The 27900-nt window shown below is 48.6% G+C and overlaps 1 protein-coding gene across 2 annotated transcripts; it reads right to left on the bottom strand.

The window, feature by feature from the left end:
- Positions 1-25: 25 nt before the first annotated feature.
- Positions 26-27900, bottom strand: ACAN (aggrecan). 2 transcript variants are annotated; one of them, XM_061999857.1, is made up of 17 exons: positions 27831-27900; positions 26914-27285; positions 25509-25683; positions 24839-24966; positions 23979-24272; positions 20947-21459; positions 20268-20442; positions 19721-19848; positions 19305-19598; positions 18982-19176; positions 15119-18316; positions 6191-6304; positions 3345-3503; positions 2787-2869; positions 2221-2365; positions 1522-1704; positions 26-114 (listed from the first exon to the last, which is right to left on the bottom strand). In XM_061999857.1, exons 1-17 carry the CDS (start codon positions 27898-27900, stop codon positions 26-28), a joined length of 6315 nt encoding a protein of 2104 aa, XP_061855841.1. The 2 variants fall into 2 exon arrangements, with proteins under 2 accessions (XP_061855841.1, XP_061855842.1); XM_061999858.1 differs by lacking the exon at positions 6191-6304.

Here is a 27900-nt window from a genome sequence, read left to right as displayed (position 1 = left end):
TCCCCTCGGTCTCTCTCGCCCCGCTCTAATGGGTGGGTCTGGGCACAGCTCTGCCGCTGGGTCTCGACCGGCTCCTCGGGCTCCTCTTGTATAGCCTGCGCTGGTAGTTGGAGGCTGGGGAAGAGGGAGGAGAAGAAAAGGCACCTTGTTAGCAGGAGCCGGGACAGAGAGCCTGCTTGTCTTGTTCTGACCCCCCCCGGCCCCCTGGAAAAACACGGGCAGGCTGCCTGCCCATGCACAATCGGCCCTTCTCTCGCCCCACAGCTGGGGTTTGCTTCACACCGGGGTGAAGGTGCCTGCTGCTTACTGGGAGCCTGGGCAGGAACATCCTCTCTCCAGATGCTCGTCCCTCCTCTTCACTGTGCCTGGCTGGGAGAGTGGCTCTGCTAACTGTCCCCCTGACCTGCTGCCCTACCAGGCCCTGCCTGATCCCCTGGCACGGGGAGAAAATACCCATCAGCTGTGAGATGTGCTCAGGGCACAGAAGGAGAAACAAGTTGGCAGGGACAGGATTTCTGCCTGATCTTTGCTGCCTTGAAGCTGGCATTGCTCCAGAGTGGGAACTGCGGGAGGGGTTTGATGGAAGCAAGCAACAGCTGTTTGGGAACAGCCCAGGTCTCCTGATCACTGACAGCCCGTGCTGGGAGCAGCCTGCAGCTCTCTGAGCCTACAGCACAGTGATTTGGTCTGCACCACACAGCTGCCTTCAAACACCTCCTCCAGCCCTCCTTCCTCCTCCTCCCTGGGACGAGGTTTGTCCCTTAAGCCTGGATTGACTATCCCTGGTCGTAGGACTGTTGCTTTGGCTGGAATTGCCCAGCTGGACCAGAACCTGGCAAGGAGGCCACTGGACAGATGTGATTTGGCTGAGTCCAATGAAATGATTGGGAAGCCTGCAGGCGAGCAGGGATGGGACAGCAATGGGTGTAGGCAGGCCTGGGAGTGGGCTGGGACAGCAATGGGAGAGAGCTGGCTGCTGTCAGCTGGAAGCCTGACAGGACAAGGGTCAGGAGACCAGCCCTGTTGCTTGGCTTAGCTTTGCTACAGGTCTCCTCTCCCCTCCCAGGGCAGTGGGATGCCGGTCATGGACTTGAGGGGGATCACAGCTCCTCCCTCCTGTTCTCTCTTCTGATGCAGGTGATGTCAAAACTCACCCTTTCAGAAGTGGTTTATTTTCCTTTATTTTCTTTGAGCAGTATGGGCCATTGGTAAGCTCCTTATTGCCCTTTCCTGGCTCTGGACCTGCCCCTACCCTGCCTCGATGGAGGAGCTTCCAGGGCAGGAATTACTCAGGCTGTCCCTCCAGCCAGCCTCCGTGGTCTACACCTGCCCAGAAGATGCCAGCTCCCATGGACCCACCATGGGGGAGCTTTCAATGATTCAAAGGGACCATGATGTGCCCTCCTGCCTGGCTTAGAGCTAACCTGCACCCTGAGATGATGCCCCCTGCATTCCCAGCTGCTTCTCCAAGCTGCAGGGATGCACCAGCCCTACCCCAAAGGGGAAGGGGCCCAGACATACGGTTTATGCAGGATATCCGCGGCTCCTCCCACTGCCCGTTGGGCTGGCACCGAATCGTGGGCACGTGGCGCTGGATGTAGCCTTGGTTGCACTGGTACCGCACCATGGAGTTGATTTCATAGCGATTCTTCTTCTGACCGAAGGTCCTGGCGTTCTCCACCACGGGGGGGTCCCCACAGGCCACTGCAGGAGATTGCAAAGACATGGAGAGCTGAAGGAGTCCTGCCTGGCTGAGCTCCTGCCTGACTGCATGCATAAAACCTTAAATCCCTTTGACATCACCTCAGTCCACGAAATTTAGGGGCAGAGGGATATAAAAGTTCTGTGATGGGCCTTGAAATTAAGCAGCAGTCTGCCTCAGGGCTCCATTCCTTCCTCCTGGAGAGGCAGCGAGAGCCAGGCATGGCAAGGGCTGCTTGTGTCCATGGGAGGGCACGGAGCTGCTGTGCAGGAGTGATGCTGCAGCAGTGTATGGCTCTGTCTGGGCATGTGAAACCCCATCCTTGATGGCTCATCTTATTTGTTTTAAAGCCCTCAGGAAACTTTCTCCTAGAGCCTTGGCCAACTTCTGTTGCTAATTCCTTCCACTTCTTTGACCTCTCTTTGCAGTGACAAAAGCCTGCATTGGAGGTTCCACTCCAGCCCCACAGCCACTGCCTGAGCCATCCCGTCCTTGCCAGTACAGTGCAGAGTGCTCACCTGTTCCTTTCTTGCAGGTGAAAGGGAGGTGATAGTTGCAGGGAACGTCGTTCCATTCGCCTTTCTCATGCCAGATCATCACAATGCAGTCCTCACCCGCCGCAAAGAAGTTGTCGGGTTGGTTGGGCCGCCAGTTCTCAAATTGCTGCCAAGAGAGGAAAGCCCTTCACCTAAGGCCGAGCTCACCCCTCTCCACCTTCCTCTTCCATCCTAGCTGCTGCCGAGCTCACCCCTCTCCACCTTCCTCTTCCATCCTAGCTGCTGCCGAGCTCACCCCTCTCCACCTTCCTCTTCCATCCTAGCTGCTGCCTCACCCATACAGCTCACCAGCAGAGACCCTGGCTTGCCAGCACTGCTACTACAGCAGTTCTTTCTCTCACGATGGTGCCCAGGGCCTTAACTGGCAGTTTTACCAGACACTTGGAAAAACCATGAGTGCTACAAGGTTGAGGGCTGCCCAACCCAAGAACTCAACGTGCAACTCATGGGGCTCTTCCCACACAAGGGCAACCTCCTCCCCACCTCTGCCAGACAGCACCTGCCCATGCCAGGGCCTTCAGCCTCACCAGGGAGTGCCCGTCGGACCACCGAAAGTCGTTCTCCACTGCTCGGTCACTGAGGCCGATCCACTGGTAGTCCTGTGCGTGGCCTGGAAGAGCCAGAGGGGAGAGAAGAATGGGTCATGGTTTCCCTACACCTTGTTGGAAGCATTTCTTTGCCTTCTCATCTGTTTCTGGTCCTGGAGCCTCTGGGTCATTTAGCTCCTTCCCAGTCAGTAGCCCCCAATATCCTTTTTTCCCCCGTATCATGTTTGTCCCTCTCCCTCCCCAATTACTGTGCCATGAGCATGGCTCTACCCACGTTGGCACGGGTCACTGTGCTGGTTGCATTGAGTGAACATGTTGTGACCAGGCCACATCAGCCATGTGGTAAGACCAAAGATCTGTCCTAGCCCAGAAAGGGCCCCTCTTCTGTCTCACAGATGGACAGTTCTCAGAAGAAATATCTGAGCACTGATGGAAGAAATTGTGGGTTTTAAGTAATTTTGGATAAATCTGCCTGTAGACTCAAAGTCCAATGATGGATGGACTTCTGTCCAGCCTCAGACTGCCCTCAGCACTCACTGTTCACAAATTCTTGCTCCTCTGGGGTAATGATACTGCTCAGGTGGGCTTGGTGTTGTCGGCATCTGGTTTCCGCATCCATCCAAGTCTCCCTGTCTTCAAAGTGCCTGTAGCAGTGGCCCTGGAACTTGGTCCAGCCTTCCTCACAGTTTTGCAGGTCTGAAACACACAAAGGAGGGATGAAAAGGAGCTGGTGCTTAGGTATGGAAATCTTTCGACTCACCTCTTGGCAGCTCATACTCTCGTGGCATGGGACAACACACAGTCACTTCCACTAAAAAGCAACCCCTGACACTGTTGATTCTGGGAAATCCCAGGAAAAATTACCAGAGGGCATCCAAGACACACTCAAGAGAGGGAAGCCTCTGATGAAGACCCAGTGTTTGCAGTAATGTGACCAGTGCTACCAGAAAACTTGAGTCATACAAACTTATCCCTGAGTGATTCAGTCCCCATGTCATGTTCCTGGACTCTGTTTTTGAGGAACTAACCAAACAAGAACCCTTCTCTACACACTTGTCCTGGCCTACAGATTTTTCTTGCTTTAGAAAGAAACTCCAAAACATGAATCCAGATACCCAGAATGTACAACATGTATGTGTGAAAATGAAAGAAGGGAGGAAAGCCAGTGTTCAGGTGGTTGCGTCTCTTGGTCTGGTTCTGGAGCTCTGGAGGAGAAGCAAGCCTACCGAGATGGGATAAAAGAGGCAACTTACCATGGTGGAGAGACAAAATGAAATATGAAGATAAAAGCTTGGAAGCTGATAGAGAAATGCAAAACATTTTCAGCTTCTCAGAACATCTTTTACCATCTGAGAAACACTGAATAGTTGAGCAATTAATTACAAAAGATAAACACACAGATGTCAGAGAGCAGAAACGAATGGAGAAACCACCAGAGAAGACCTTCAGTAGCTCCCATGCAATGTAACACCACACATCTGCTCCATGTGATTGAAGGAAACAGAAAATGAGGTGTGTTTCATCTCAGTCTTCAGATGCCTGATTTGCTATCCTTTCTCAGGCACTTGCTGCTCTTGGGAGTGGTGAGCTTTCAGGAATTGACATGTCTCTCTCTTTCCAGTAAGGTTTTCTGTATTCAGTTTATTTCTTCTTTGTTAAACTTGCTAGGTCAAAGCACTTGTCTCCTTCGATCTCAGTAATTCCTCCTACTCCACCCTTCTGGTGTTCTTCCAGCTAGAGACTACAGATGCTTCATAGATGTTGGAAGGGTTGGTACTTAGCTGAGACACTGAAAACGTTTTCTACCTTCTTCAACACATCAAATGGATTTACCTGTAAGTAGCCAGTCTTTGTGGGCAGATGGCTTGCACAAGGTGAGCAGAGAACACCGTCTTTTGAGATTTTATGACCATTTCCCAGTAGCTTGAAATGTCACCCCTTGTCATCCCAGTCTGGGGATGGGACAGCACATGGCACAAAACCTCAGCAGGACATTTCCTAGGAGAAAGGCCACTCTTTCCTACATAGCTGTTATATATGACAGCAATATCTTGGAAAAGAATGATGAAAATCTTGTTCCCTTGTAGGCACATTGTTATAGTGACAAGGACTGGCTGTGTGCACAGATGGCAGAGCTCACCTATAGTGTCCTGCCGTTCTTGGAAACTGACAGAAAGGATCATCTGCCTCATGGGAGTGATGAAGCTTTACATTCCTCACTTAATTCAGGGCACTGGCTTCCTCTTGCATCTCCCAGGCTATAGCCCCGAGGCATCGTGAGCCCATAAATCAGAGGGGAAATGAAGTCCAGGTGGACCAAACAAGTTTGTAAGCAGGCACAAGGTAGAAAGTTTCTTGTTGGGTCACAGGAATCTTCAACAACAGGTAACAGGGATGAGTAAATTTGGAGTTGATTATGTTGCATTACGAAAGTGATATTAAGACTGTACAATTCCTGCCCAGATGGTCCAGTGATCCTCAGCTGCCTTCTTATGATCTACTCCATGCGTTCATATGGGAAGCAGAAAGAGAGATGCAGAGGAGAAAACCCAATGCATATTATTGTTACTCGTGCCAAGGTGAAGAAGACACTGCAACATTATTTCTCTTTTGTTTGAGCAAGGCAGGAGAGCTTCCCCTTAGCTAAGCTGATAAAAGTTTGGGCTTTTATCAGCTTTAAGAAAAAAACCCAACAACTGTTTTTCTTTCCTTGCAGAAACAAAGAGAACTATTAGTGCAGGTCAGAGTACCTAATTTTGATGGGAAAATAGTTCACATTTTCTCAAAGATATACATTCCCTGCTGATTTTGCCACAGGAAGCCACATTGAACAGATGACAAAAATGTCATGCTGTGTCAAATTGGTGGAGGTTCCTGGAGTGAACGAGGCTTCTCTCAGCTGCATCTTCACAGAGAGAAACACAATCATTTTTCATGGTTCAGTTGAAGCGTCCTTCCATGAAATCCAGCCTAGCAGAGAAAGTTTGCCTGGGGTGGAGATGCACTCAGATGTTGGCCTGCTGTTACAGGTGAACAGAAAGACCCTTGACCCAAAGAGACAGTGTCTTCTGCGATCAACACTTTCATGACCCACATGGAGCTTCACTAGAAAAACTTCAAAAAGAGGAACTTGAAGAAGATAGCAGAGCTCCTGCTTAGGAATCCTAGAGAACGTGGCGCCGTGATGAAGAAACTGCTCAAAATATATAAGCAAAGGTCTCGAAGCTTTTCCCTAGTGTCTTTTAAGTTGCTGTTAGAGGTTAGGTTACTGAGATGAGGACAGGGCTGATGGGAGCACTGGGGATCAGCTCTTTTTCTGGGGTAAGGTGGGAGCACAGTAGTGCAGCAGTTAGTAAGATTAGCTGAAGCCAGGTAGGCCGTACCGATCTCACACAGGTCCCCTCCGTAGCTGGGAAGGCATAAGCATTTGAAAGAGTCGATGCCATCAACGCAGGTAGCTCCATTCAGACAGGGGCTTGAGTGGCACTCATCAGTGTCTGCAAGAAATCAAGGGCTTCCATTAGGGCTCTGGGCAGACAACTCCACCAACAGGAGAACGTGTTTCCTTGCTTGTTTAGGAGGGAATATCAGTTGTTTTGGGGGAACCTGAGAGCTGCCAGGGTCTTATTTTAGAACATACTGCCACTGCTGCTGCAGGAAGAATGAAGGCAAGAGACCTAAGCCACCCTACAAGGAAGACATTGGTTTTCTGTCACTTGATAGTTGAACACCACTCTGAAGACAGCAGTACAAGCTCAGCAAGATGTTTCCAATATGCAACACTCAGTGTCTTTAACAGCTGTAGGAACTCTTCCTTGTCCACTCTCTCTGTCCGATGCATCAAACACACAGACTTGTGTCTGTGTCTCCACCAGCTGTGGGTCTACAAGGAAGAATGTGGAATTCTTACAAGAGAGAGAAACATCCTGAAGCAGATCTCCATCTCCTAACTGCGCTTCCTTGTTGCCAATAGTCACTGCTAGTTTCTTCCTAACTATAACGTAGATGAAGTTCTGGGGCAAGAAATCTTTTCTCAGTGAAGATGAGGGAAGTGCAGAGAAGAAAAAAGTGTGTTCAAAGATGGTTCAGAGACCCTCAACTTTTTTTTAGGCATTTTTAGGATCTTTAGGCCTAGCTATGGTTGCCTCTTCCTTGGTGAAGACTGTTGAAGTGCAGTGCCATTTTCTCCAGACCTGTCCCTACAGTGTGCTCTCTTGCTTGTGATGGGGCTGGAAGAAGCTGGAAAATCATTTCCAGCTGTGGATTCCATCTTGCTGGAGGAAATTACCCTTCGATTCTCATCTAGATAAAACAGGCCTTAAGGTCTGTTTTGCTTTTCTGGAGGTGAAAAGAGAAGCTGATCAGGCCCCCAGATCTCCAGTGTTTCTCAATTTGATAATTAACACAATCCTGGATAGAAAATGCCACCATTTGGTAGCACTTCCATTCCCTGTCATCTTGGGGAAGAGGAAAGAAAGCATAGATACTCTGAAGAAGGCCACAAGTAGCCAGTTTATGCCTATATATTGTAAACTCTAGCTTGTGCTGGAAGTGAAAGCTCTTCTCCAAGTATCTCTCCAGGCTGAGCCTTAATTCTCTTTATTGAGCTTTGGGATCAGAAGAAGAGTCATTCAGAATGGAAAGATTTCAGACTCAGGAACAAGGAGGAAGACTAAGGAAGAAAGTGGGAGCCCATCCACACAGGTTAGGTTAGATGATGATTGCTTACATCCTCACACGAGACTACGTTTCTCTTTCACACTCAGAAGAGATGTAAGGCTTTAAAAGTGCTGACTGACACTCTATGCTCTTCTCGTGGATGACAGGGATTAGTGAAGAAGCATCCAATGATGATAAACATGGTGGCTATGGAAATACGAGAGCAAAGCAGGGACTCTGTGTTCATCTTCCATTTGGGGTATATTCAGTTGGATATTGTCTTCCTGCAGAACTGTGTCCCAGCTGCTCAGTGTCCCCAGACCTATGAGAGCAGATGTGTGTTGTACTCCATGTGTCTGTCTGGTCACTCGGGGGCCAATATCTGATCTGCCAACTCAAAGCTGACACGTTCCGTCACGTGCTCAAGTGATGGAGAAAATTCTTTCTGACCTTGGATGGTCAATTCATTCGTGTTTTGGAGAGTGAAGATTGTCATCTTTATTCTAGCCTCTATCACTGCGAGCAATGCAGTTATTCCTCAGCTGGCTGATGAATCTCTTACCCCAGTTCTGCAGTACTTCTCCAAGAAAAGGATTTTTTTTCCTCTGGATTGCCTTTCTAGATACTCAAGAATGCTGTCTGGATTTCTTTGTTTGCTGCAACATGAAGAGACTTCCTCTTTCCATGACACTAATAAATACTCCAAGGCTTTCCAGAACAAAATGGGAGTCACATAAGAGAGAAGATGAGAGGAGATGAATTTGACTGACTATTGCCTATTAGCCACACTTGGAGTTCCTAGAATACAGCATAAAGGAAAAGGAGACATCCTGAGGGGTGATTGCAACTCTAGAGCCCCCTTGGTCTTCCCAACAGCAGTGGCAGCAGAAGTTCATGTTGATTCCAGTGGGCTCCAGCTGAACAAGTAAGGAAAGGCGCTCCTTTCTCCATTAGGCTCCATGAGGTGGAAAGCACACTGCAGAAGTGGGAGCAAAGCACAGAGGAGAGATAAAGCAGAACGTCTAGCAGGGAATAACGAATCTTCAGCCATCTTCAACCACATGGACTAAAACTTGATGTGTCCAAGATCTCTTGTGAGACAAAAGAGACCTGCTGTGAGTTGCCATCCCCAGTCTCAGAGGAGGAAGGAGCAGGCACACGTGTGCAAAGTCATTGCCACAAACTTCCAGCTGGGAAATAACACTGGAACAGAATTTCCTTTTACAGATGATGTATATAATATGATTGCACATATTATATAGCCTGTAAAACCAAATCTCTGTGTATAATATATATGTTATATGTCTCTCCATACATATACATATATATTTTTATATATGACACATAGAGTACTTGTAGGCAGTGCTGGAAAAACAGACAACAAATACAAGTGAGACACAGACAAGTTTTCTTCCCAGAAGCATGCTGCAAATGGCTTGAGAGAAGACATTTTAAACATATGATGATCATAAATACCAAAGTGCCCCTTTGGCCTGTTGGGCTGTGGAGGCAGTGAGCCAATCTCCATCTGGGTGTTGAGTCACCTCGTCCAGCTGGTAACGAGAAACTCAAACGTATCCTCCGGGTTGGAGGAAGTGTTGCTGATGCTGGTCCTCCCAGAAAGCCTGGGTCTTGGAGGTCTTTTATAAAAGTAAGTTCTAAATGGTAAAACTGGTCACGGTGTTGTCTCTGGAAACCCTGGGAAGTCGGTTTGTGGGTGTTTCTAGGATATTGCATGGGATTTACAGCAACTAAGAATTTCATTAAAAAGAAAAAGGTATCTCATTTGCCATGCAATGCTTCTCTGTTTTCTTCATAACCTTTTATATACCACAAATGTGCCCACTTCCACCGAGTTTAGAGGTAGGTGAGGACTACCTCACTGGACTGCACATCTCTTCAGGCAGATGAAAAGCGTGTGGCATGCTTGGTGTGCCAGTCTGCTCAGCACCCAGAGAGCCCCACTTCCACAGCACCAGATACCAGCTACCTTGACACTCAAGGATCCTTCACAGAGGAGAGCTATTTATTTGCTTGGGTAAGCAGGTGTTCAAAAAGTCAGCTCTGCTTTGAGATGCAGCTCAAGCGCTTATCAGCTGACAAGAAGACAAGACTACTGCTGTTATTACCCAGGGCTAACAAAGGACAAGCAATGTGGTATGGAATGCAGAACAGAGGCAGCCCTGGCTTTCAAGAGCTTCAGCTCTAAAACAAAGACAGGGGAGAAAAATGCCTTGAGTAGGAAACTCATTTAAAACATATTATTAACTCTCTCCTTGAGGATGATGCAAAATTAGCAGCTCTTTAGAGGTAGTAGTGCAGTTAAAATCACACAAAAGTTGCAAAAAGATTATTCAAATCTATTGTCACACCAGTCTCTATTTTTCCCTACTAACAGGACCCAAGATCTAACTTCTAGATTCATTTTTTTTAAAATAAAACAATGAAACCAACATATCCAATGTAAATAGAATCTTGCATCTGGAAGGTGTAAACTGTTGGCTGGGGAAAGCAAAGGCAGTCACAGAGCTACAATACAAACTTTGAATTCGTTTCACCGTTTTCTTGCCAGATACACACTACATTTAGTCTGAACTATTTTCTTTTGTTGCAACTAAACACGACATAAGTGTTCTCCCAGTGCCTTTGAAAATAATTTGCTGTCCTAGATCATGGAAATTGGAAAGAGACCTCCTTCAGAAATGAAATAGTTTGGTCCTGGTATTTCTTAGAAGGCAAACAGCATGCAAAAGTGAACACGCAGTGTGAGTGGTGAGAAGGAAGGGCTTTTAAAGTCCTGCATCCTTAGCTAAGAAGACAATACTAGAAACAGTACTAATACTTTTCAAAACAACACAGCCTGTGCGTTTCTCTCAATGGCAACCTGTATGGAAGATGAGCAAGAACATCCATTAAACAAGCTCAGCTTTGTGCTTACAACATCCAATAAGGAGAAGCAGCTTGTGAAGAGAGGATGCTATTACCCAAACTCTGGACAGTCTATATTGTTTTCCTGAAGCTGTTGAGTAACCACCTCAGAAATATACCCTAGGATTTAAACTCCTGGTTTTCTTCTGCAGAGAAGAAAAGGTAAGAAGAAAGGCAATGCATTTTCAGGATGTCGAACAGTCTCTGTTGAGCCCTCACTCTTTCTTTATAGGCCTCCTTGTAGGTACAATTATCCAAGCAGGGACTGAGAGACCAGCTAGATAATTATCTTCTAGAGACTGGGGAGAAATAAAATCCAGGTACAAATTAAATTTGCTTTTCAGAGACTCCTGGGAAGTTTGAACAGCTGATCTGATAGCTCAAACAGCAAAGAAAAATGTTGGAGCAATTGTAGGGTGACTCCTGCAAGAAAAGAATAGGAGGAGTTGGGAAAAAGAATTCTCTCACATTTTAAGTAAAATCACATAGCTAGCTAGTGACTTATGATGAGCAATTAAGCTGTTAAAATAATTAACTACAATAATGAGACCAAAGCCTCTGTGCACAGCAGAAAGGAAACATAGTGCTACAGCCTTAAAAAGCTATATTCATCTAGAGAACAGCGTGTTTCCAGGAGAACCTGTTCATCTGCTGGGACCTTCAATTTGTCCAACACTCTCATGGAAGGAGAGATCAGGAAATTTGAACATCTCTGCCAAAAATATTATCTGTAGAAGTAAACTGACATGTATAGAACACAAGTCCAGGACTGTAGGTTGCCTCTCTAGAGAAAGGTTTTAATTAAGCTGCTAAACTTCTGATGCAAAACAGGCAGTACATCCAGGAGACATCAAATCACCTGGTCTTCCACAAATGGCCTGTGCTTTCACTTATCTCTCAGCCAGGAATGCTGCCTCCATCTCCTTCTTCTTACTCTTCATTCCACGTTAGGTGAAACATCACAAATCAGGTGAATTTTCTGCCTTGATCTTCTCTTTGTTGGTGAAACAAAACTTTATCACTTGGGCTTCCAGGGCATGAAGAATGAGGAAAGCCCATCAAGACCTTTCCTTGGTTAGATTCTAAGTTTCAGCTGTTTTGCAGCTGTAGGCAGTGGACTATAAACTCATTTGACCAGAGACAAGCAAAACTTAACATAAATAGCTGCCATTTCAGCACATTTCTCTTTTTCCCCCCAACTTCAGTACAGTTGTTAAGTCATTGACTGGTCAGAGTGCTCCAAACCACAGCCTTCCACTGAAGTGCCAGCAGATTTTTTTTCAGATAATATTTTTTTTGTCTTCAAATGTTACCAGAAGCAAAAGGACCCGCTGAGCTGGCAAAACTCTGGATGAAGAAGTCAAGACTATGGACAATTCTTCAAGCTTGTGGGGTTCTTGTCCCCACAGAGGAATCAAACTGCTGACTAAAGATATGTGCATGCACAGCCTTCAATTTAGTTAAGCACTAAAAAATACTGGCACTCCAAGTGTTAATCTTCAACCTTGTGCTTCTGGCTCTGTCTTTTAGAGGGAAGCAGAGGTTAAGGCAGAGCAGAAAAATATCATTCTTCTTAAATCATCCCTCTAAAAAGACTGCTGGATCCAATTGGAACCTTTCAATGACAGGACTAGAGGGCAACAGCCGTATGGCTCCCTGCTCCTCACTCTAAGCTCCTTCTGTAAGCTGAACTAACTTTGCCTGTGCTTTTATGTTACTCAAAACTAATTGCATTTAATGGGTATCTGTTACATCCTGCAAACTGTGAGCACAGCACCAGGCACACGTATTAGAAGTGACCTTTTTGCAAGAGCTAAATATCAAGACTGGTAAGCTCCAGGTAGAAAGGCAGCCACGACATGGCCAATAGCATTTTGGGTTCCAGCCTATGGTACCTCCTTGTAGACTTTCTATGCTCACAGTCCCCAGAGTGCTGTGAAGAGTGATGACCCAAAAAAGGAAATTTGTGATGGTTTTTCCTCTCTTTCTCCCCCTCCTTCTTTTGACATTGCCTTGCTCTAATTCTCTAAAAGAAGTTTCTCTTGTTGCAGGAATGTTGCAAATTCATGGTCAATATACTTTCTTGCCACCTGGATGAGCTTCCTTCAGACCCTGACCAGGGCTACATTTAACTTTGCAGGAACACTGTATTAAAGAAGCTTACCGATAAAAAGAGAAGTTTAACCCTAGAACACCTTCCTTGGTGGAAGCACCAGCCACCCCATGTACTGAAGCCCATGAGTCTACAATTAAACTTCGTGCAGTCGACACTTACCTCTCCCTGTCACCTGCTAAGAAACCCCAGCTGCTACATCATCATCTCTCTGACTTGCAAATACACAAAGTGTTCCAATTCCAGAACATTTTTCAAGCTTCTTCACACATGAGCTGCTGAACACATGGTTTTCTTTCAAAATACTTCACAAGAATGTTGGCTAACAAAGGCTCCAAAGAATCTGGCAATTGCCTTGTGGATAATTTATAAAAGAAAAAGCAGTGAAGCAAACCCATACTTTGGGGCCAACAGGGCTTTTTTCCCCCCATTTTTATTTTTTGCTGAGCCTCACTGGCTAGTTTCCTTCCTTCGCTCTAACCCTGCCTTTGCTGGCTTCTTTTTGTCTCCAGATTTGGACGTGGCAGCAGGCATGGCCTAAAAGCAGAGCCCAGGAGGTGTGTGAGGAGGGGTTTTGGGTGTGTGACTCCTCCAGCACCCTGTCAGGCTGGACCAGTGCTGTGGGAACGACCCTATTGACTTGCCCTCACCCACTCCTTTGGCATTTGCTGCGCAGCTCAGCGGGGACAGACAGGACCTCAAATGTGTTATGAGTAGGACTGAACAAAGGTTTGTGATTACTTGTTTTCTCAGAGAGAGAGAAGTGACGCAGAGGGAAATGCAGTGACTCATTTGAAACAATCTGGGGATGGAAATGATGTTAGAAGCCAGGCTGAGCTTCACAAAGCCCTGCACTTACAGACCCTTACTGAGTCCAACACTACCTGTGCTGAATGGTGTAAATTAACCAAAAAGGAGCAGTTCAGGAGGTAATGTGGGAAGGAAGTGGATTTAGTGTTACTTTTCCTAGAAGCGACTGAGCACACATCTTTGGTGCCGTACTTAGGCAACATGTCTACATGAGTGTGTGACCCCATAGAGCATATGTGGGACCTTCATACAACAGCATAAGCATTGATGGTTTTCAAATGGGGCCTGTCCCCAGGAGTCTGCTCTTGGTTGCAGCAAAGTGAGACCAAGCCATGGCCACAGGATGGCATGGGACATTCTGTGTTACCAGGACTGGGTTCTCCCTTGGCCAAGAAGCAGGTGCCAGCAAGCACAACAACATCCCGTCTTGTTTTCTTCACATTGCAGTACCCTAATGTCTCCAAGGCACGTGAGCTCTGCTCGAGGAATGCTCATCAGAAAGCTAGCAGAGCTCTTTCACCATGAATGGTTACTCAGATTTAAATACCCTGCCTGTTTATACTTGGCAGCAAGGGATCCTACCAAAGATAGGGCCCTGAAATGCCAAAAAGGGGCAGGGTGGAAGGAAGAGCATTTATCAGAAGAGCTGACAAAAGGTAGTGATGCTCTGAGCATTGTCTCATACATTTATACCCTTCTAGCTGCAGAGAGCAGCGTAAGACACAGACCAGAGTGCAGCCACACTTTCTGCCAAAGAGATTGGAGCAGTTGGCCCAACACAAACATTGCACTTAGCACAGATGATGCTGAGTGCAGAAAAATTTGTCCCCAGCTGGTTTACTTTGCCTCTTACCCCTTGGCACTGCAAAGCTGCTGATGGCCAGCCTCCCTCTCTGGAACAGGCGTTATGGAACACTTGGCGATACAGGCAGCAAGTCAACACATCACAGAAAGAGAAAGAAAACAGGACAGAGACTTGCAGCCCATCTTAGCCAACTCCTCAGCTGCATCCACTAGTCAGGGTGGGAGCCTCTGGAGTGTGGACCCATCTTTACTCTTATTTCCACATGAGAAGAAAAAAATGTTATTTTCTCTAGATTATAGCAATGGCTTAGAGCAATTTCAGGGGGGTGTGAATGCCCTGGTGCCTTCCCCAGCTATATGACAGCCAGGGAACTGGTCACAGTAGCTCTTAAGGATCATCCACAGAACACTCTTTTTCGAGGCCTCATCTCCAGCATCACGGAAGGGAGAGCTCATCTATGCCCCAGTGATGACCTGGGTAGCCTGGGTCACAAGCAGACTTTGCCTTCATCACATTCCTGGCAGGTACCAGCTCCCCCAGGGCTGCTCACTGTGGCTGGGGTGCAACCATGTCCGTGAGGAGCAGCAAATCAGAGGAGTGACTGATACCCACTGCTGTGGTGCAGTGGGGAAAGGTCAGACACACATCTCCTGGTGCTTCCTGTGAACAGGTCCTCTGCTGCTCTCCCCAGGGGCAGGTAATTAACATGGGCAGGCAGGAGAGAGGTCCTGGAGGCTTCTGAGAATGAAGTTATGGTGGCTGGATAATTGCATTACCTGCCCAAACACAGACTATAATTCGTTAAGACAGAAGCTATTGAACATGACCTATGAAAAACCTCACATGTTTATGGCTTCCCACCACACTAATGTTCTGCTCAAGCAGGCTTCCTGTGTTACTGTTCTCTGCCGTAGAAGAAGCAGAAGAGTGACAACTATACCCCTCCCTCCCTTCCCTTCCCTAGCATGTTCCCTTCTGTAAGAGAAGACATGGTACCTTCTGTAGTGGGTCCTAATGTGTCTATTGCTTCTTGTGAGACTTCAGCAGTAGCGGTGGCTGGCAGACGAGGATTATCTAGAGCAACAGCTCTCTCTGTCTCTTGTCCTGACACCACGGGAGGGGAGGGCTCTATTTCAAGCTGAGAGTCTTCAGAGGTCCTGGGTCTCTGTGTTGGTTCAACATCTGGAGTACCGGCACTAACTACAACATCTGAGACAGAGGTTTCCCCTGAAATGCCTGCCACGGAGTGTGTCACATGTCCAGATGTTGTGTCAGGAATTTCCTTCTCCTCGGGAGCACCAGAAGACTCCCCACTGGTTAAAAATGTGGCAGCTGTTGTGAGGTTGGCACCAGGCCATGCAGACTCTTCTCCACTGGTTTCGTGGGCTGTGGATGTTTCTATGCTGGTCTCAGGAAATCCAGATGTTTCACCTCTGGCTTCTTGACTTGTGGATGTTTCTATTCTAATTTCAGGAAAGGCAGAACTTTCCCCACTGATTTCTTGAACTGTGGATGTTTCTATGCTGATTTCAGGGTAGACGGATGTTTCCCCCCTGGCTTCTTGACTTGTCGGTGTTTCCACACTGATCTCAGGGAAGGCAGACGTTTCCCCACTGATCTCGTGGACCGTTGAAGTTTCTATGCTGATCTCAGGAAATGCAGACGTTTCACCCCTGGCTTCTTGACTTGTGGACGTCTCTATTCTAATTTCAGGAAAGGCAGAACTTTCCCCACTGATTTCGTGGACCGTTGAAGTTTCTATTCTAATCTCAGGGAAGGCAGACGTTTCCCCACTGATCTCGTGGACCGTTGAAGTTTCTATGCTGATCTCAGGAAATGCAGATGTTTCACCCCTGGCTTCTTGATTTGTGGACGTCTCTATTCTAATTTCAGGAAAGGCAGAACTTTCTCCGCTGATTTCACGGACTGTGGATGTTTCTATGCTAATCTCAGGGAAGGCAGACGTTTCCCCACTGGTCTCGTGGACCGTTGAAGTTTCTATGCTAATCTCAGGGAAGGCAGACGTTTCTCCACTAGTTTCATGGACTGTGGACGTCCCTATGGTAATTTCGGGATAGCCAGATGTTTCACCCCTTGCCTCTTGGCTTGTGAATGTTTCTATTCTAATTTCAGGAAAGGCAGATGTTTCCCCACTGATGTCTTGTATTGTGGATGTTTCTGTGCCACTTTCTTCCCCACTTACTTCTTGAACTGTGGATGTTTCTATGACAATTTCAGGATAGCCAGATGTTTCACCCCTGGCTTCTTGACTCGTGGAAGTTTCTATGCCAAATTCAGGAAATGCAGATGTTTCCCCACTGATTTCTTGAACTGTTGATGTTTCTATGCTAAATTCAGGAAATGCAGAGGTTTCCCCACTGATTTCATGAATCGTGGATGATTCTACACTAGTTTCAGGAAATGCAGACGTTTCCCCACTGATTTCTTGAATCGTGGATGATTCTACACTAGTTTCAGGAAATGCAGAAGCTTCCCCACTGATCTCATAAGCTGATGATATTTCTATGTGACTTTCTGGGAGCGCAGATGTTTCCCCACTTGTTTCACCAGATGCAGAGGCTTCACCACTTGTCCCATAACTGTAGGGAAATGTGACAGCTGTTTCCCCACCCAGTTCCTGTGATACTGTTGGTCTTGTCACAACTTCTGCTAAGTCAGAAGTGACTAAAGTGACTTCTGGAAATCCTGAGGACCCCCCACTAAAGTCAGTCACTGCTGAAGATTGTCCACTTAGATCTGTGGCTCCAGAAATGTCTCCACTGACATATGGGATCCCAGACGGCTCTCCACTGAAGTCACCTGTCCCTGAAGGAAGCCCACTAATCTCCATGGTTCCAGACCCCTCTCCAGATAGTCCTCTGTCTCCAGAAAGAAATGTACTGATTTCCACCATCCCAGATGGCCCTTCTCCCACCTCTTGAGCAACTGAGGTCTGTGTTACAACTTCCACCAAAGTGGTATCCACAAGAGAGACTGTGGGAAAGCCAGAGGTGAGTCCACTTTCCTCTCCAGACTGTAGGCCACTGCTTGCATCAACTCCAGAGACTTCCCCACTGCTGTCAATCATTCCACTTGTCTGTCCGCTCATCTCGAGCCCTCCAGAAACGCTCCCACTGAAGTCGACGTGCCCAGAAGGCTCACCACTGATGTCTAAACTCCCAGACACCATGCCTGATGCATCTTCACCTCCTGAAGGCAGCCCACTGATTTCCAAAACCTCTTTTGCTTCTGCTCCTGTAACCGAGGGGGTTGTTGTCACTTCCTCCAAACTGGCATCTACAAAGGTGATGCCCAAGGTCCCACCGCTTCCGTCAGTACCAGAAGGAAGGCCACTTAGGTCTACCAGGCCACTGACCTCATGGGTTCCAGATGGTTCTCCACTGACATCCAGTCCTGAGGGCATCCCGCTGAGCTCAGACCCTCTGGGGGGCTCCCCGCTGAGCTCGGGTACCCCAGAAGGCTCCCCACTGAGCCCAGGCACCCCAGAGGTCTCCCCACTGAGCTCAGCCCCTCCAGAGTGCTCCCCACTGAGCTCAGCTCCTGAGTCTGGGTACCCTGACAGGTCTCCTTCACCGCTGACTCCAATGGATCCTTTTCCTTCCTCTCGCCGTTCTGGTGCTGTTGTTACAACTTCCACCAACGTGGTATCCACAAGAGAGATGGTAGGAAAACCAGAGGTGAGTCCACTTTCCTCTCCAGATGAGACATCGCTCACTAGCTCGGTGCCAGAGACTTCTCCACTAAACCCAGAAGGCAGCCCACTGCTGTCCACTCCAGATGGCATCCCATGGATTTCTGGAATCCTTGAAGTAGACACAGGAACATCTTCCTCTGCAGAAGGTAAGCCACTGATGTCAACAATGCCAGAAGGCACACCACTCAGGTCCCCTGAGGGCAGCCCACTTTCTCCGGGCAGAAAGCCACTGGTATGCAGGTCTACTGATGGTAATCCACTTTCTCCAATTCCTGAGTGTTCTCCACTAAGTTCAAAAACTCCAGTAGCCGGTTCTCTGCTGGTATCTGGGACTCCAGATACCCATCCGGACGCTGACGATTCACCACTGACTTGATGTTCTCCTGATTCCATCACCTCCCCTGAGACTTCACTGATGGAAGCGTCAGTACTTGTCTCCTCTGGTGTTACGGTAGCTGGAGGAAAAGCAGATGGACTCACTGCAAAAGAAAGAGTGAGCAAAGTGAGGGAGATAGGAAAATTGTTTACTAAATTGTTTTAAAGAAGCTGTTAACAATTTCCTGAATTCCTTTAGCTGATAACTTTGGGATAAAGGCACAAAGTCCTATGTGCTTGCAGAAATAATTCACTCCCTAAAAAAAAACCCCTTGTATCTTAAATAACTTTAAATTAAATATCTCCAGGAATGTGACAAAAAATATGATCTGACAAGGGACAATGGCAACAGGTGCCAAAACCAAGCTACTGCTTTTTCAGGGATAATATGTGGAAGAGAAAAAGTTTGGTGCTGCTCTGAGCACACTGCAGCTCTGTCCTCCCTGGAAGGCATGGCCTGAGATCTCTTTCTAGCTTTCTTTCCTCACCCTGGATACTCAATAATGTATTTTGTAAGGTGTCCTGGCAATGATGCTTGTGCTGGTCTGCTGGTCATTCAGTTCAGTCCTAGACAGAAGCTTGGTAATACATACCTGTAATTCCTCTCGTTTGCACAGCCTCAGACTTTGCTAATATGGTGATAATTTATTATCATAATAAGATTTAGAGGGAGTCCCCTTCAGCAAAGACACAGCCCATTTATTTTGGGTGTCCCAACCCTACACCACCACCCAAATGCAACCTAGGAGATGAGGAATTTCTGACTCACCTGGGAGCAGAGATACATCGGTTGGAAAGACCTCTGTCCCCCAGGCTGTCTGATTCTCAGGATGAGTGGCAAACTCTGGCTCCACAGTCACCTCCTCCCCGGAGGGTACCCCCTCTACTCCAGGGATCACTTGAGTTGCCAGTACATCTTCTTCAAAGAATGAGGTGACACCCTCCTCCTCTGCAGGTGGCAGAGCTGGAACAAAAAGGTATAGAAGGGAGTTTCCAAAAATCCACAGTCACCATGGTGTGCCCAACCTCCCTCCCGAAACCCCTTTCCCCGAGGACACAAGTCTGTGTGCCCTGCAAGGGCTGGGAGGGTACCTCTGAAGCAGAAGGCGTGATGGCGGGTCAGAGGGTCGGGGAAGCCCGTCTGGTTGTGGTGCTGGTAGACGGTTCTGACGCCGGGCGCATCCCCGCCGCAGGCAGCCCGGGGACTCACGATGGGGTAGCGGAGGCTGCCGTCCGCTAACCAGCCAGCGTAGCACCTGTCCAGGCCCTGCTTCCAGGCAGCGTGGAGCTGGCCAACAGAGGCCAGCGTGGCGTTTTGGCTCTCACAGTACTGCTGAGCTTCCGCGAAGGTGAACTGCTCTGGCTGGGTTGCAAAGAACACCTCTCCTGATGGATGAGAGAGAAAACAGGCGTGAGCCCCTGCATCTCACCCGTGCGTGTGTGCATGTGGAGGTGCAAAGCATGTTTTTTGCTCCACAGCTGTGCTCAGAGGAACAGGGAGAACGTACCCTTGAGCCTGTCGATGTAGCAGTACACATCGTATGTCTCTGAGGCCGGGCGCATGCCATACGACCGCACGCCTGGAGAGTTCTCTTTGTCTCCTACACAGTTACTTCGGGGATTCACAATGGGATACCTACCAAAAAAAGAAGAGAGGAGATAACCCAGGGTCAGCCTTATGTAGCCTGGGCTGAAGAATCTCAGTGAACTTGGGAGTAGGACACAAACACTTCACTGCTAGAGGTGCTCAGAGCCCCCAATGTGACTTGGAAACAAGTCCACTCCTAGCCTGGGGCAATGAATCCAAACTTTCCTCCACCTCTAAGTGGCAGGAGAGCTCCTCACTGCAGGATGTACACATAGGGTAGGAAATCGGTAGGACAGGTAGAGAAAAGGTCTATTGGCCACTAGATGTAATGGCCTGGAGACAACCTTAGGTCAGCAAAGATTTAGGTGCTGATGAGCAGAGCAGCAGGACAGATCAGAGTAAAGCCGCAATTCCATGGTGGAAGAGCCCTTTGGAGAGGTGTCTTCTCCAAGTCAATATAGTTTTACCTGACTGTCTGGTCCCGCAGCCAGCCAGCATCGCACTGGTCAAAGCCAGCCTCGTAGGCAGCCTGGAGCTGCTCTGGGGTGGCAATGACGGCATTGTTCTCCAGGCAGGCCTGCTGGGCTTGGACAAAGGAGAAGGCGTATCTGCTGGTGGCAGAACGGTAGTGAAACACCACACCTGAGGGAGGAGAAGCCATGGTGAGACAGCAGATACGGGATGTCCTCCACCACCAAAACGTATGACCAGAAAGGATCTTCCCAACAATGGTGCAAGGACCACCGGCCTGTCAAACCCATTCTAGAGGTGCCTCATTTATTCACCCTCCGCTGCCATTGAGGGTGATTATCTGGGGTTCTCTTTACTCTTTCTCTAGGATCTTCCTTCCTTGACTTTCCCCTTCCCTGGAGCCAGATGCACGTGGCAGTACAGAGTGTGACTGCTGCAGCCCCAAGCAATAGTCAGTTGAGTGCTTTTCAACACGTGATGGGGTGGCCCATAGCCTCCTCCTCACTCCTCCCATCATACTGTACCAGAGGCACCCACCCTGCCCCTAACCCCAGACAGGCCTGCATACCTCCAGGGACCTGGATGCCCTCTGTAATGGCAGAGGCTCAGGCTGTTTTCAGCTGGGCACCTCTAGAAGAAACCGATCTTCAGGTTCCTTGGAGTCCTAGCACTTACCCGTGGGGGAGATGGGCTGCTCAGGGAGGAGACCGACACCAGGGGCTGCTGTCACTCGCACGAGCTGATCTTCCACTGTGAACACTGAGGCAGTCTCTAGTCCTGGGGTGGCTGTCACCCCCACGACCTCTTCCACCGAGCTCACCTCTGCCGTTTCGGTGGTCATGGCAGTGCCTAAGGCTATGGTGGTGACCTCTTCAGGTACAGCCCACACCCCTGTGACATCCCTTCTGGTCACATTCTCCTCCTCTGTGGCAGCTGTCTCCACCGTGACACCAGTGGCGAAGAAGTCGGGCAGGACGGTGAAGCCCTCGTACAGCTCGGTGGCGGTGGGTGTGATCTCGATGGGCTCCAGGGTGGCGATGCTGCCGCGGGCTTCCTCCTCCGTGGCATTGCGTGGCAGAGGCAGCTCCACCTCGGTCTGTGTGACGGTCTGGACAGTGAATGCGCTGCCCAGCTCGCTTTCCCTCTCATCGACGAACTGCCCTGGGACCAGTGTCTCAACGTCATCCCCTACAGCGGAAGACAACGCAGCAATCAGAGAACACGGGATACTGTGCCGGTGCTGCCTCTGAGAAGGTGCTGCCTCTGAGAGGAGCAGGGAAATCATGACAGTCTGGAAAAAGAAATGTTTTTCTTCCTCTACGGCAGCTCTCTACAACACCTGAGCTCGGAGGGCATGTTCATGAGCTAGAGGCAGTGAGGCATCGCATGCTCCACGGCTGGTAAATCTGACAGGACTGTCCCCTCTCCTTCCAGGGAACACCTTGCCCATATCCAAGTCTGCACTGACCTCTAGTGCCTGCTGCAAGGAATTTAGGGTGGACGAAGGGAGTTAGGGGAGCCTGGATAACGTTCTCAGGAGGTCTGAGCCACGGGAGATAAACGACTTTATCATAGAATCATAGAATTGTTTCGTTGTAAAAGACCTTTAAAATCATCAAGTCCAACCATTCACCTCATTTTGTCAAGCCCACCACTTACCCATGTCCCTCAGCAGCTCATCTATGCATCTTTTAAATACCTCCAGGGATGGGGCATCCACCACCTCCCTGGGCAGCCTGTGCCAGGGTCTAACAGCCCTCTCAGGGAGAAAGTTTTTCCTAATCTCCAACCTAAATCACTTCTGGTGCAACTTGAGGCCATTTCCTCTTGTCCTATCATTTGTTACTTGAGAGGAGAGACTGACCTTCACCTCACTGCAATCTCCTTTCAGGTAGTTGCAGAGAGTGATCATGTCTCCCCTCAGCCTCCTCTTCTCCAGACTAAACACCCTCAGCTGCTCCTCATTAGACTTGTGCTCCAGATCCTTCAGTAGCTTTGTTGCCCATCTCTGGACACTCTCCGGCGCCTCAATGTCTTTCTTGTATTGAGGGACCCAAAACACTCAGTGCATGAAAGTCTCACTGGGATTACAATCTTCTTTTGCTCTGCCCAGCTGATGACTTAGGAGCTCATTGCACATAGGCATGCCAGTCCCATTGCCAGGATGGCCAACGCTGCTATCCATACAAAATATGTTCAAACAGCTCCCACCTTTCCCCTCCCAAATCACTTTTCTGCTCAAGTCACATCCCTTGGATGTAGAATGTGCTTAACATGCCACCTAACACGTCAACCTACAGCAAGGACAGTGGTTTAAAGAGCAGCATAAACCAGAATTGGACAGGAGAGGGAGAGATGGGACACCTTGGATACACAGCAAGGCAGGTCTCAGCTGGAGAGGGAGAGATAATGAGACACTGTCAGGCTTTTCCCCTAATACTGCTTTCCCTGCTCTATTTATATCCAATTCCATTTTCCTGCTAGTTTGCTTCAGCCAGTACCTCTCAGACTCTGAAGGATTCGGAGAATTAGATAGAGATGCTCAGTCAAGGACTGTCTGTACTCAGCAGTTTCAAATGCATACCCCGAGATAACCAGAAGGCTGTGGCTTGGCACTTCACTGTAGCTTGGCCATGTAGCTGGATACCTCCAAGTTGTCTGGGAGGTTTTTACAGGGCCTCTCTCCTGACACACTGATCACCCATGCACAGGATGCACAGTAGGTCTGTATCAAAGGGGTTTAAAAATGGAATTTAAACTATTGTTATTCTTTTCTTAAAAACGGCAGTTCTATTGGGATGTTAGCATCTGGTTGGCCTGAACAGACCATGTACCACTGTGTTTTGCCCCCTTTCTGCTGCAGGAAGAAATGTGCAGTTAGAAAAAAGGTGGAGTACCTGCAAAGTTCTTGACTTCCTAGCTGCATTTTTGCTTCATTTCTGATTGCCAGAGGCTGCTGCAGTCTCTGTTTAATGCCTGTGTGGAACGTGCCTGTACCACACCACAGCACTATACACATCTTCAGGGTCAGAACTTGTTCTCTTTCTCCTTCCTCTTTCATCTCCAGCATTCAAAGTCTTGTACATGAAACACTTGAGCTCTGCTCCATGTTGCCAGGAGAGCTATCAAAGCTGAAAGATGTGGGAGGACTGGAGAGGATTGTGTTACACCCATCTCCTCAGCACTCACTGCACAGATCAGGTACCCATGCACTTTATGCTTCTCCTTCCTACCTGAACATGAATGGAGCACTATATCCAACCTGCTTTCCCTCATCTTTAAAAACAAAGAGAAAAAAAGGAGGTTGGGGCATCTCTTTTTTTTTTGTATTGCATCTAGTGACAGTACAAGGGGTGATGAGATGAAGCTGAAACACAAAAAGTTCCATCTAAACATAAGAAAAACTATTTCACTGTTCAGGTGAAGGAGCCCTTGCACAGGCTGCCCAGGGAGGGTGTGGAGTCTCGTTCTCTGGAGGTCTTCAAGACCTGCCTGGATGCATTCTTGTGTGCCCTGATCTAGGTGGACTTGGTTTAGGCAGGTGGGTTGGACTAGATGATCTCTAATGGTCCCTTCTAGCCCCTACCATTCTGTGATTCTATGCAATAAAATTAAAGCAGCAAGAGGTTGGCTCTGGCCAGAATGCTCCTGCTTGCTGACGCTTAGAGGCACATTGCTGAGCCCCACGACAGCCCCAGTGCACTCACCACTGTAGCAGATGGCATCGTAGCGAGAGTGGGGGTGAGGGTACCCGGTCTGGTTGACGTACAGGTACACGGTCCTCACGCCCACCAGGTTGCCCCCGCAGTTGGGCCGTGCTCTGGAAATGGGGTAGCGGACGCTGCGGTCGGCCAGCCAGCCTGCGCTGCACATGTCCATGCCGTCCTTCCAGGCCAGGTACAGCTCCCCCGTGGTGGCCAGACGGGCCCCCAAACTGCGGCATTTGTCGAAAGCTTCTTGGAAGGTGAACTTCTCAGGGGCGGTGGCGTAGAAGACTTTACCTGCAATCACACCATCCCTTAGCACAGGAATTGGGACTTTATCCCAATGCCCTCTCTTTCTCCTTCCCACTCCTAAGAGTCTGCATAAGAGGAAAAGTCCCACGTGTTACAACTGAACTGCGACCTCACGTTGGTGACTGTCTACAAAGACCAGAAGAAAGGGTGTCTCACAGAAGGAATTTAGACTGAAGCAAAACATATCAAGTCAGCTGGAGCCACAGGGCAAGAGGAGAAAGATAAAATGACAATTTGAGTTCTGGTGTGCTGAATATTTCAATGAATCCCTGTTATAGACACAGGTGATGGATGTCAGGCAGCAAGGCATGGACTCTGGTGAAGGGCAAATGGACTCCACCCTCTGTACTCAATTAGTCATTTGACATTAAAATTGTTCAAGGCCTAACAAAGAGACTTAAAAGAACATCTGGCCTTGCTGCAGTGTGTGTTTCCCCATCTTTAACCTGCCTTGCCTCTAGGCCCTTTGTCTCTGCTTCTAGTATTCAGTATAGGCATGACCAGAGCTTTGCCTGCTTCCATGTCTAGTAGCAATAAAAGCCCCAAATCACCTTGCATTTGCTCTGCATAGCAGTAAACATCATAGGTTTCATCTGGCTCGCGGACACCATAGGTTCTCACTCCTGGAAACTCATCCTTGTCACCATAGCAGCGCTCCCGAGGCCAGTGGATGGGGTACCTGGGGGAGGGAGGGTATGTAAGGAGTGGGGGTACAGGACTCTGGCAGCCACAGCAAGGCTGGCAGGGAGCTGCAGAGCACTGCGTGGTGTTATGATTTAGGTCTCTCCCTGGGTCATGGGGAAGGGGAAGGATGATCTGCTGTGCTGCCCTCCCTCTGATGGTCCCTGTGAGATCCAGCCAAGGACATTGAGGCCAAGGTGCCTCACCAGTGGGGGATACACAGCTTGGTACGGGCAACTCACATTTATGCATCTTGGCATAGGGTCTGTCTTGCCCAGGGAGGATGAAGGATCAGGATTCAGCCATTGTCCACTCAGCTGTCACCACCAGCTGAGAAGGACAATGGTCACTCTGCTTTTCTACTACAGATTTCCCTCTGGCAGAGAATGGTTTGCAGTCCCCCACTTCCTCTGCACACTAGTCAATACAACAGCTGCCCTTCAGCAACTTTTTTGACCATCTTCAGTCAATGGCTTCATTACAGCAGCCCTTCCCTAACGACCCTGCTGTGGCTTTCCTTTGCCCCCCACCATTCATTACCTGACAGTCTGATCCGCCAGCCAGCCAGCATCACACTGCTCGTACCCATCCTCGTAGGCAGCTTGCAGCTGCTCGGGGGTAGCAATGACGGCACTGTTCTGGATACAGGCCTGCTTTGCTTTCTCAAAGTTCAAGGTGTACCTTGTGGAGATTGCTCTGTAGTGGAATACGATGCCTGGAAAACACAATGGCCATCACTCACACCTCTGCTAGAGAGTAACCAGCCCCATTCCTTCCAAAGAAGTGAGGGATGCAAAGAACAGATACTACCTGTCAACTAGAAACATGAACTATTTATGCTGATAGTCTGCAGTTGAGCATCTCAAGCCAAGGGTGACTTGGTGGGCTCCTTTCATAGGACTTTTGTGGAGCTTATTGCTGACCTAGGACAGTGACTGTTCTGTCACATAACAAAGTCATGGCGCATTAAAGGCCAATACCTGAATAGCAGCGTGAGCAGTGGGAGGAAATCCATCCCCCAGAAGAACTCAGAGCTGTATCACTGTCAGAAGGACTGAATACTTCCCTGACACAGCTCTGTGCAGCATTTTAAACACATGGTTCAGAAACCAGCCAGCAGAGCAGAGCAGAGGCCATGCTGCTGTACAGGTTTGAAAGCTGCCAACTCCCAAAGTCCTGCTCAGGACCAAGGGTACAGAGCACCAATCACTGTACAAACACCCAGGAAACAATGACAGGAGGCAAGTACATTCCAAATCACCAGATCTGCTGCAAACATCTTTTTTGATAGACAGGGATCTTTATATAGGATGGCTCCAGCCTCCACTGTCAGATAGGTACTCCAGAGCACATGAGCAGCAGAGTGCTGCTGGTTAAGGGGTGGAGTTGAATCTGTCTCCCTCTCTGACACAGAAAACAAAAACCATGATAAAGATAAGGACTGGATAAAACTGTAGCTATTTTATCCACCATTTATTTGGATGGGCTTCACAAGCTGACAGGGAAAGCTTTTCTAGAACAGATCAATTCCCCAGCTGAGGGCATCTCATCTCCTAAAATGTTTGGAAGGAATAAAAGGTCCTTATAATCACCCTGTTCCAGCTTCACCCCTCTGGGCAATAGCCCAGTATATCCAGTAACACCTCCTGCCAAGGATGTCGTCTTACTGTCCTCTGTAACTCACCTTCTGCCAGAACAGTCATTTTATTGCCATATATTCCACTGTGAGTCACTTTACTGGTTTGTTTAGTCTGGTCCTAGCCTGCTAAAATAAATGCCTGGCCTGTGGCTTCTGCTCACCTCCCCATGGCCTTGTCAGTGACCTGACTGAAAGGGTTTATGCCTATGAAGAAAACAGTTCTCCTCTGCCTGTATATTTCTTCCTCGCTCCTGCTCAGGCCAGGCAGTAAGACCTTGAGAGGAAAGCACAAGGGCGGGATCTCACCTTTCACTAGGACCTCTATTGTGTCTTGTCTGTCCTCGATCCCGTACATCACTTCACAGCGATAAATCCCAGTGTGGTTGGATCTCAGGGCCTTGATTTCCAAAGTGGCATCGGTGGGGATGGCAGGGTAATTGGGCAAGGAGATCACCTCCCTGTACTCGGTGTTGAGTCGGACTTTCCCACCGGTGGCCACCAACAAGACGACTTCAGTGCCGTTGGAGAGTTTGCTCCATTTGATCCGTGGGGTCAGCAAAGTACTGGTGTCCTGTTCCTCTGGGATGTTGAAGTAACAGGGGATGTTCAGGGAGCTTCCCAGGATGACACGCAGGGGAGATTGCTCAGGTATCTTGACTTCCAGGCCATCATGACTGTCTGTCAGTTCCCAAAGAAAGCAATGGTTGCATCAATATGCAGTTAATGCAAATTACCCTCTGTAAAAGGGCCTCCGTGTGCTCCAATGCCTCCATCTGCTTTGCAAACCCATACCCACACAGCCAGACGTACCCTTTTTGGTCTAGTCTGTTGAAAATAACTTGCAGAAAGGGAAGTTATAAGCGTGACCCTTGTGTCATGGCTGGTTTTGGGATTTGGACCGGTGTGGAATGTGTGAATGGAGAGAATGAAGGGCTCTGCTGCAGCATAGCTGCTGCATCACACCTGATGAAGTTTCAACAGCGGAATGTTGAGATTCTCTTGGTTGCCCCATTCATCTGCCCTTATCTGGAACTGTCTCTCTGGATCCCTAAGCGTAAGAGCAGTGAGAGGCTATGGCAGAGAAGCCATCCAAACAGAGGAGCCCTGTGTACACACAGGTCAGATTTTGGGTACACTTGTTTCTAGCAGCTTCCCATGCTCAGGGATGGGCCCAGAGAGTGGTACATCGTTCAGTCCTCTCTCCCACACCCCAGGACACATACCTGAGAGCTCCACAGAGACGGCTGCAGTGACGACTCGCAAACACACAAACACTAATAGTAAAGTGGTCAT

Source organism: Colius striatus, chromosome 7 (genome assembly GCF_028858725.1).
Source record: "Colius striatus isolate bColStr4 chromosome 7, bColStr4.1.hap1, whole genome shotgun sequence".
In the NCBI taxonomy this organism is placed as follows: Eukaryota; Metazoa; Chordata; class Aves; order Coliiformes; family Coliidae; genus Colius; species Colius striatus.
This window is presented reverse-complemented; position numbering and strand designations above follow the sequence as displayed.

What these genes read in the sequence shown, in the direction of transcription:
- ACAN (XM_061999857.1), bottom strand. Translation starts at nt 27,900, where the DNA reads ATGACCACTTTACTATTAGTGTTTGTGTGTTTGCGAGTCGTCACTGCA. An exon ending in AATAGAGGTCCTAGTGAAAG is followed by an intron (nt 25,684 to 26,913) that starts GTGAGATCCCGC and finishes TGTGTTTTCCAG; the next exon opens with GCATCGTATTCCACTACAGA. An exon ending in CTATGCAGAGCAAATGCAAG is followed by an intron (nt 24,273 to 24,838) that starts GTGATTTGGGGC and finishes GTGTGATTGCAG; the next exon opens with GTAAAGTCTTCTACGCCACC.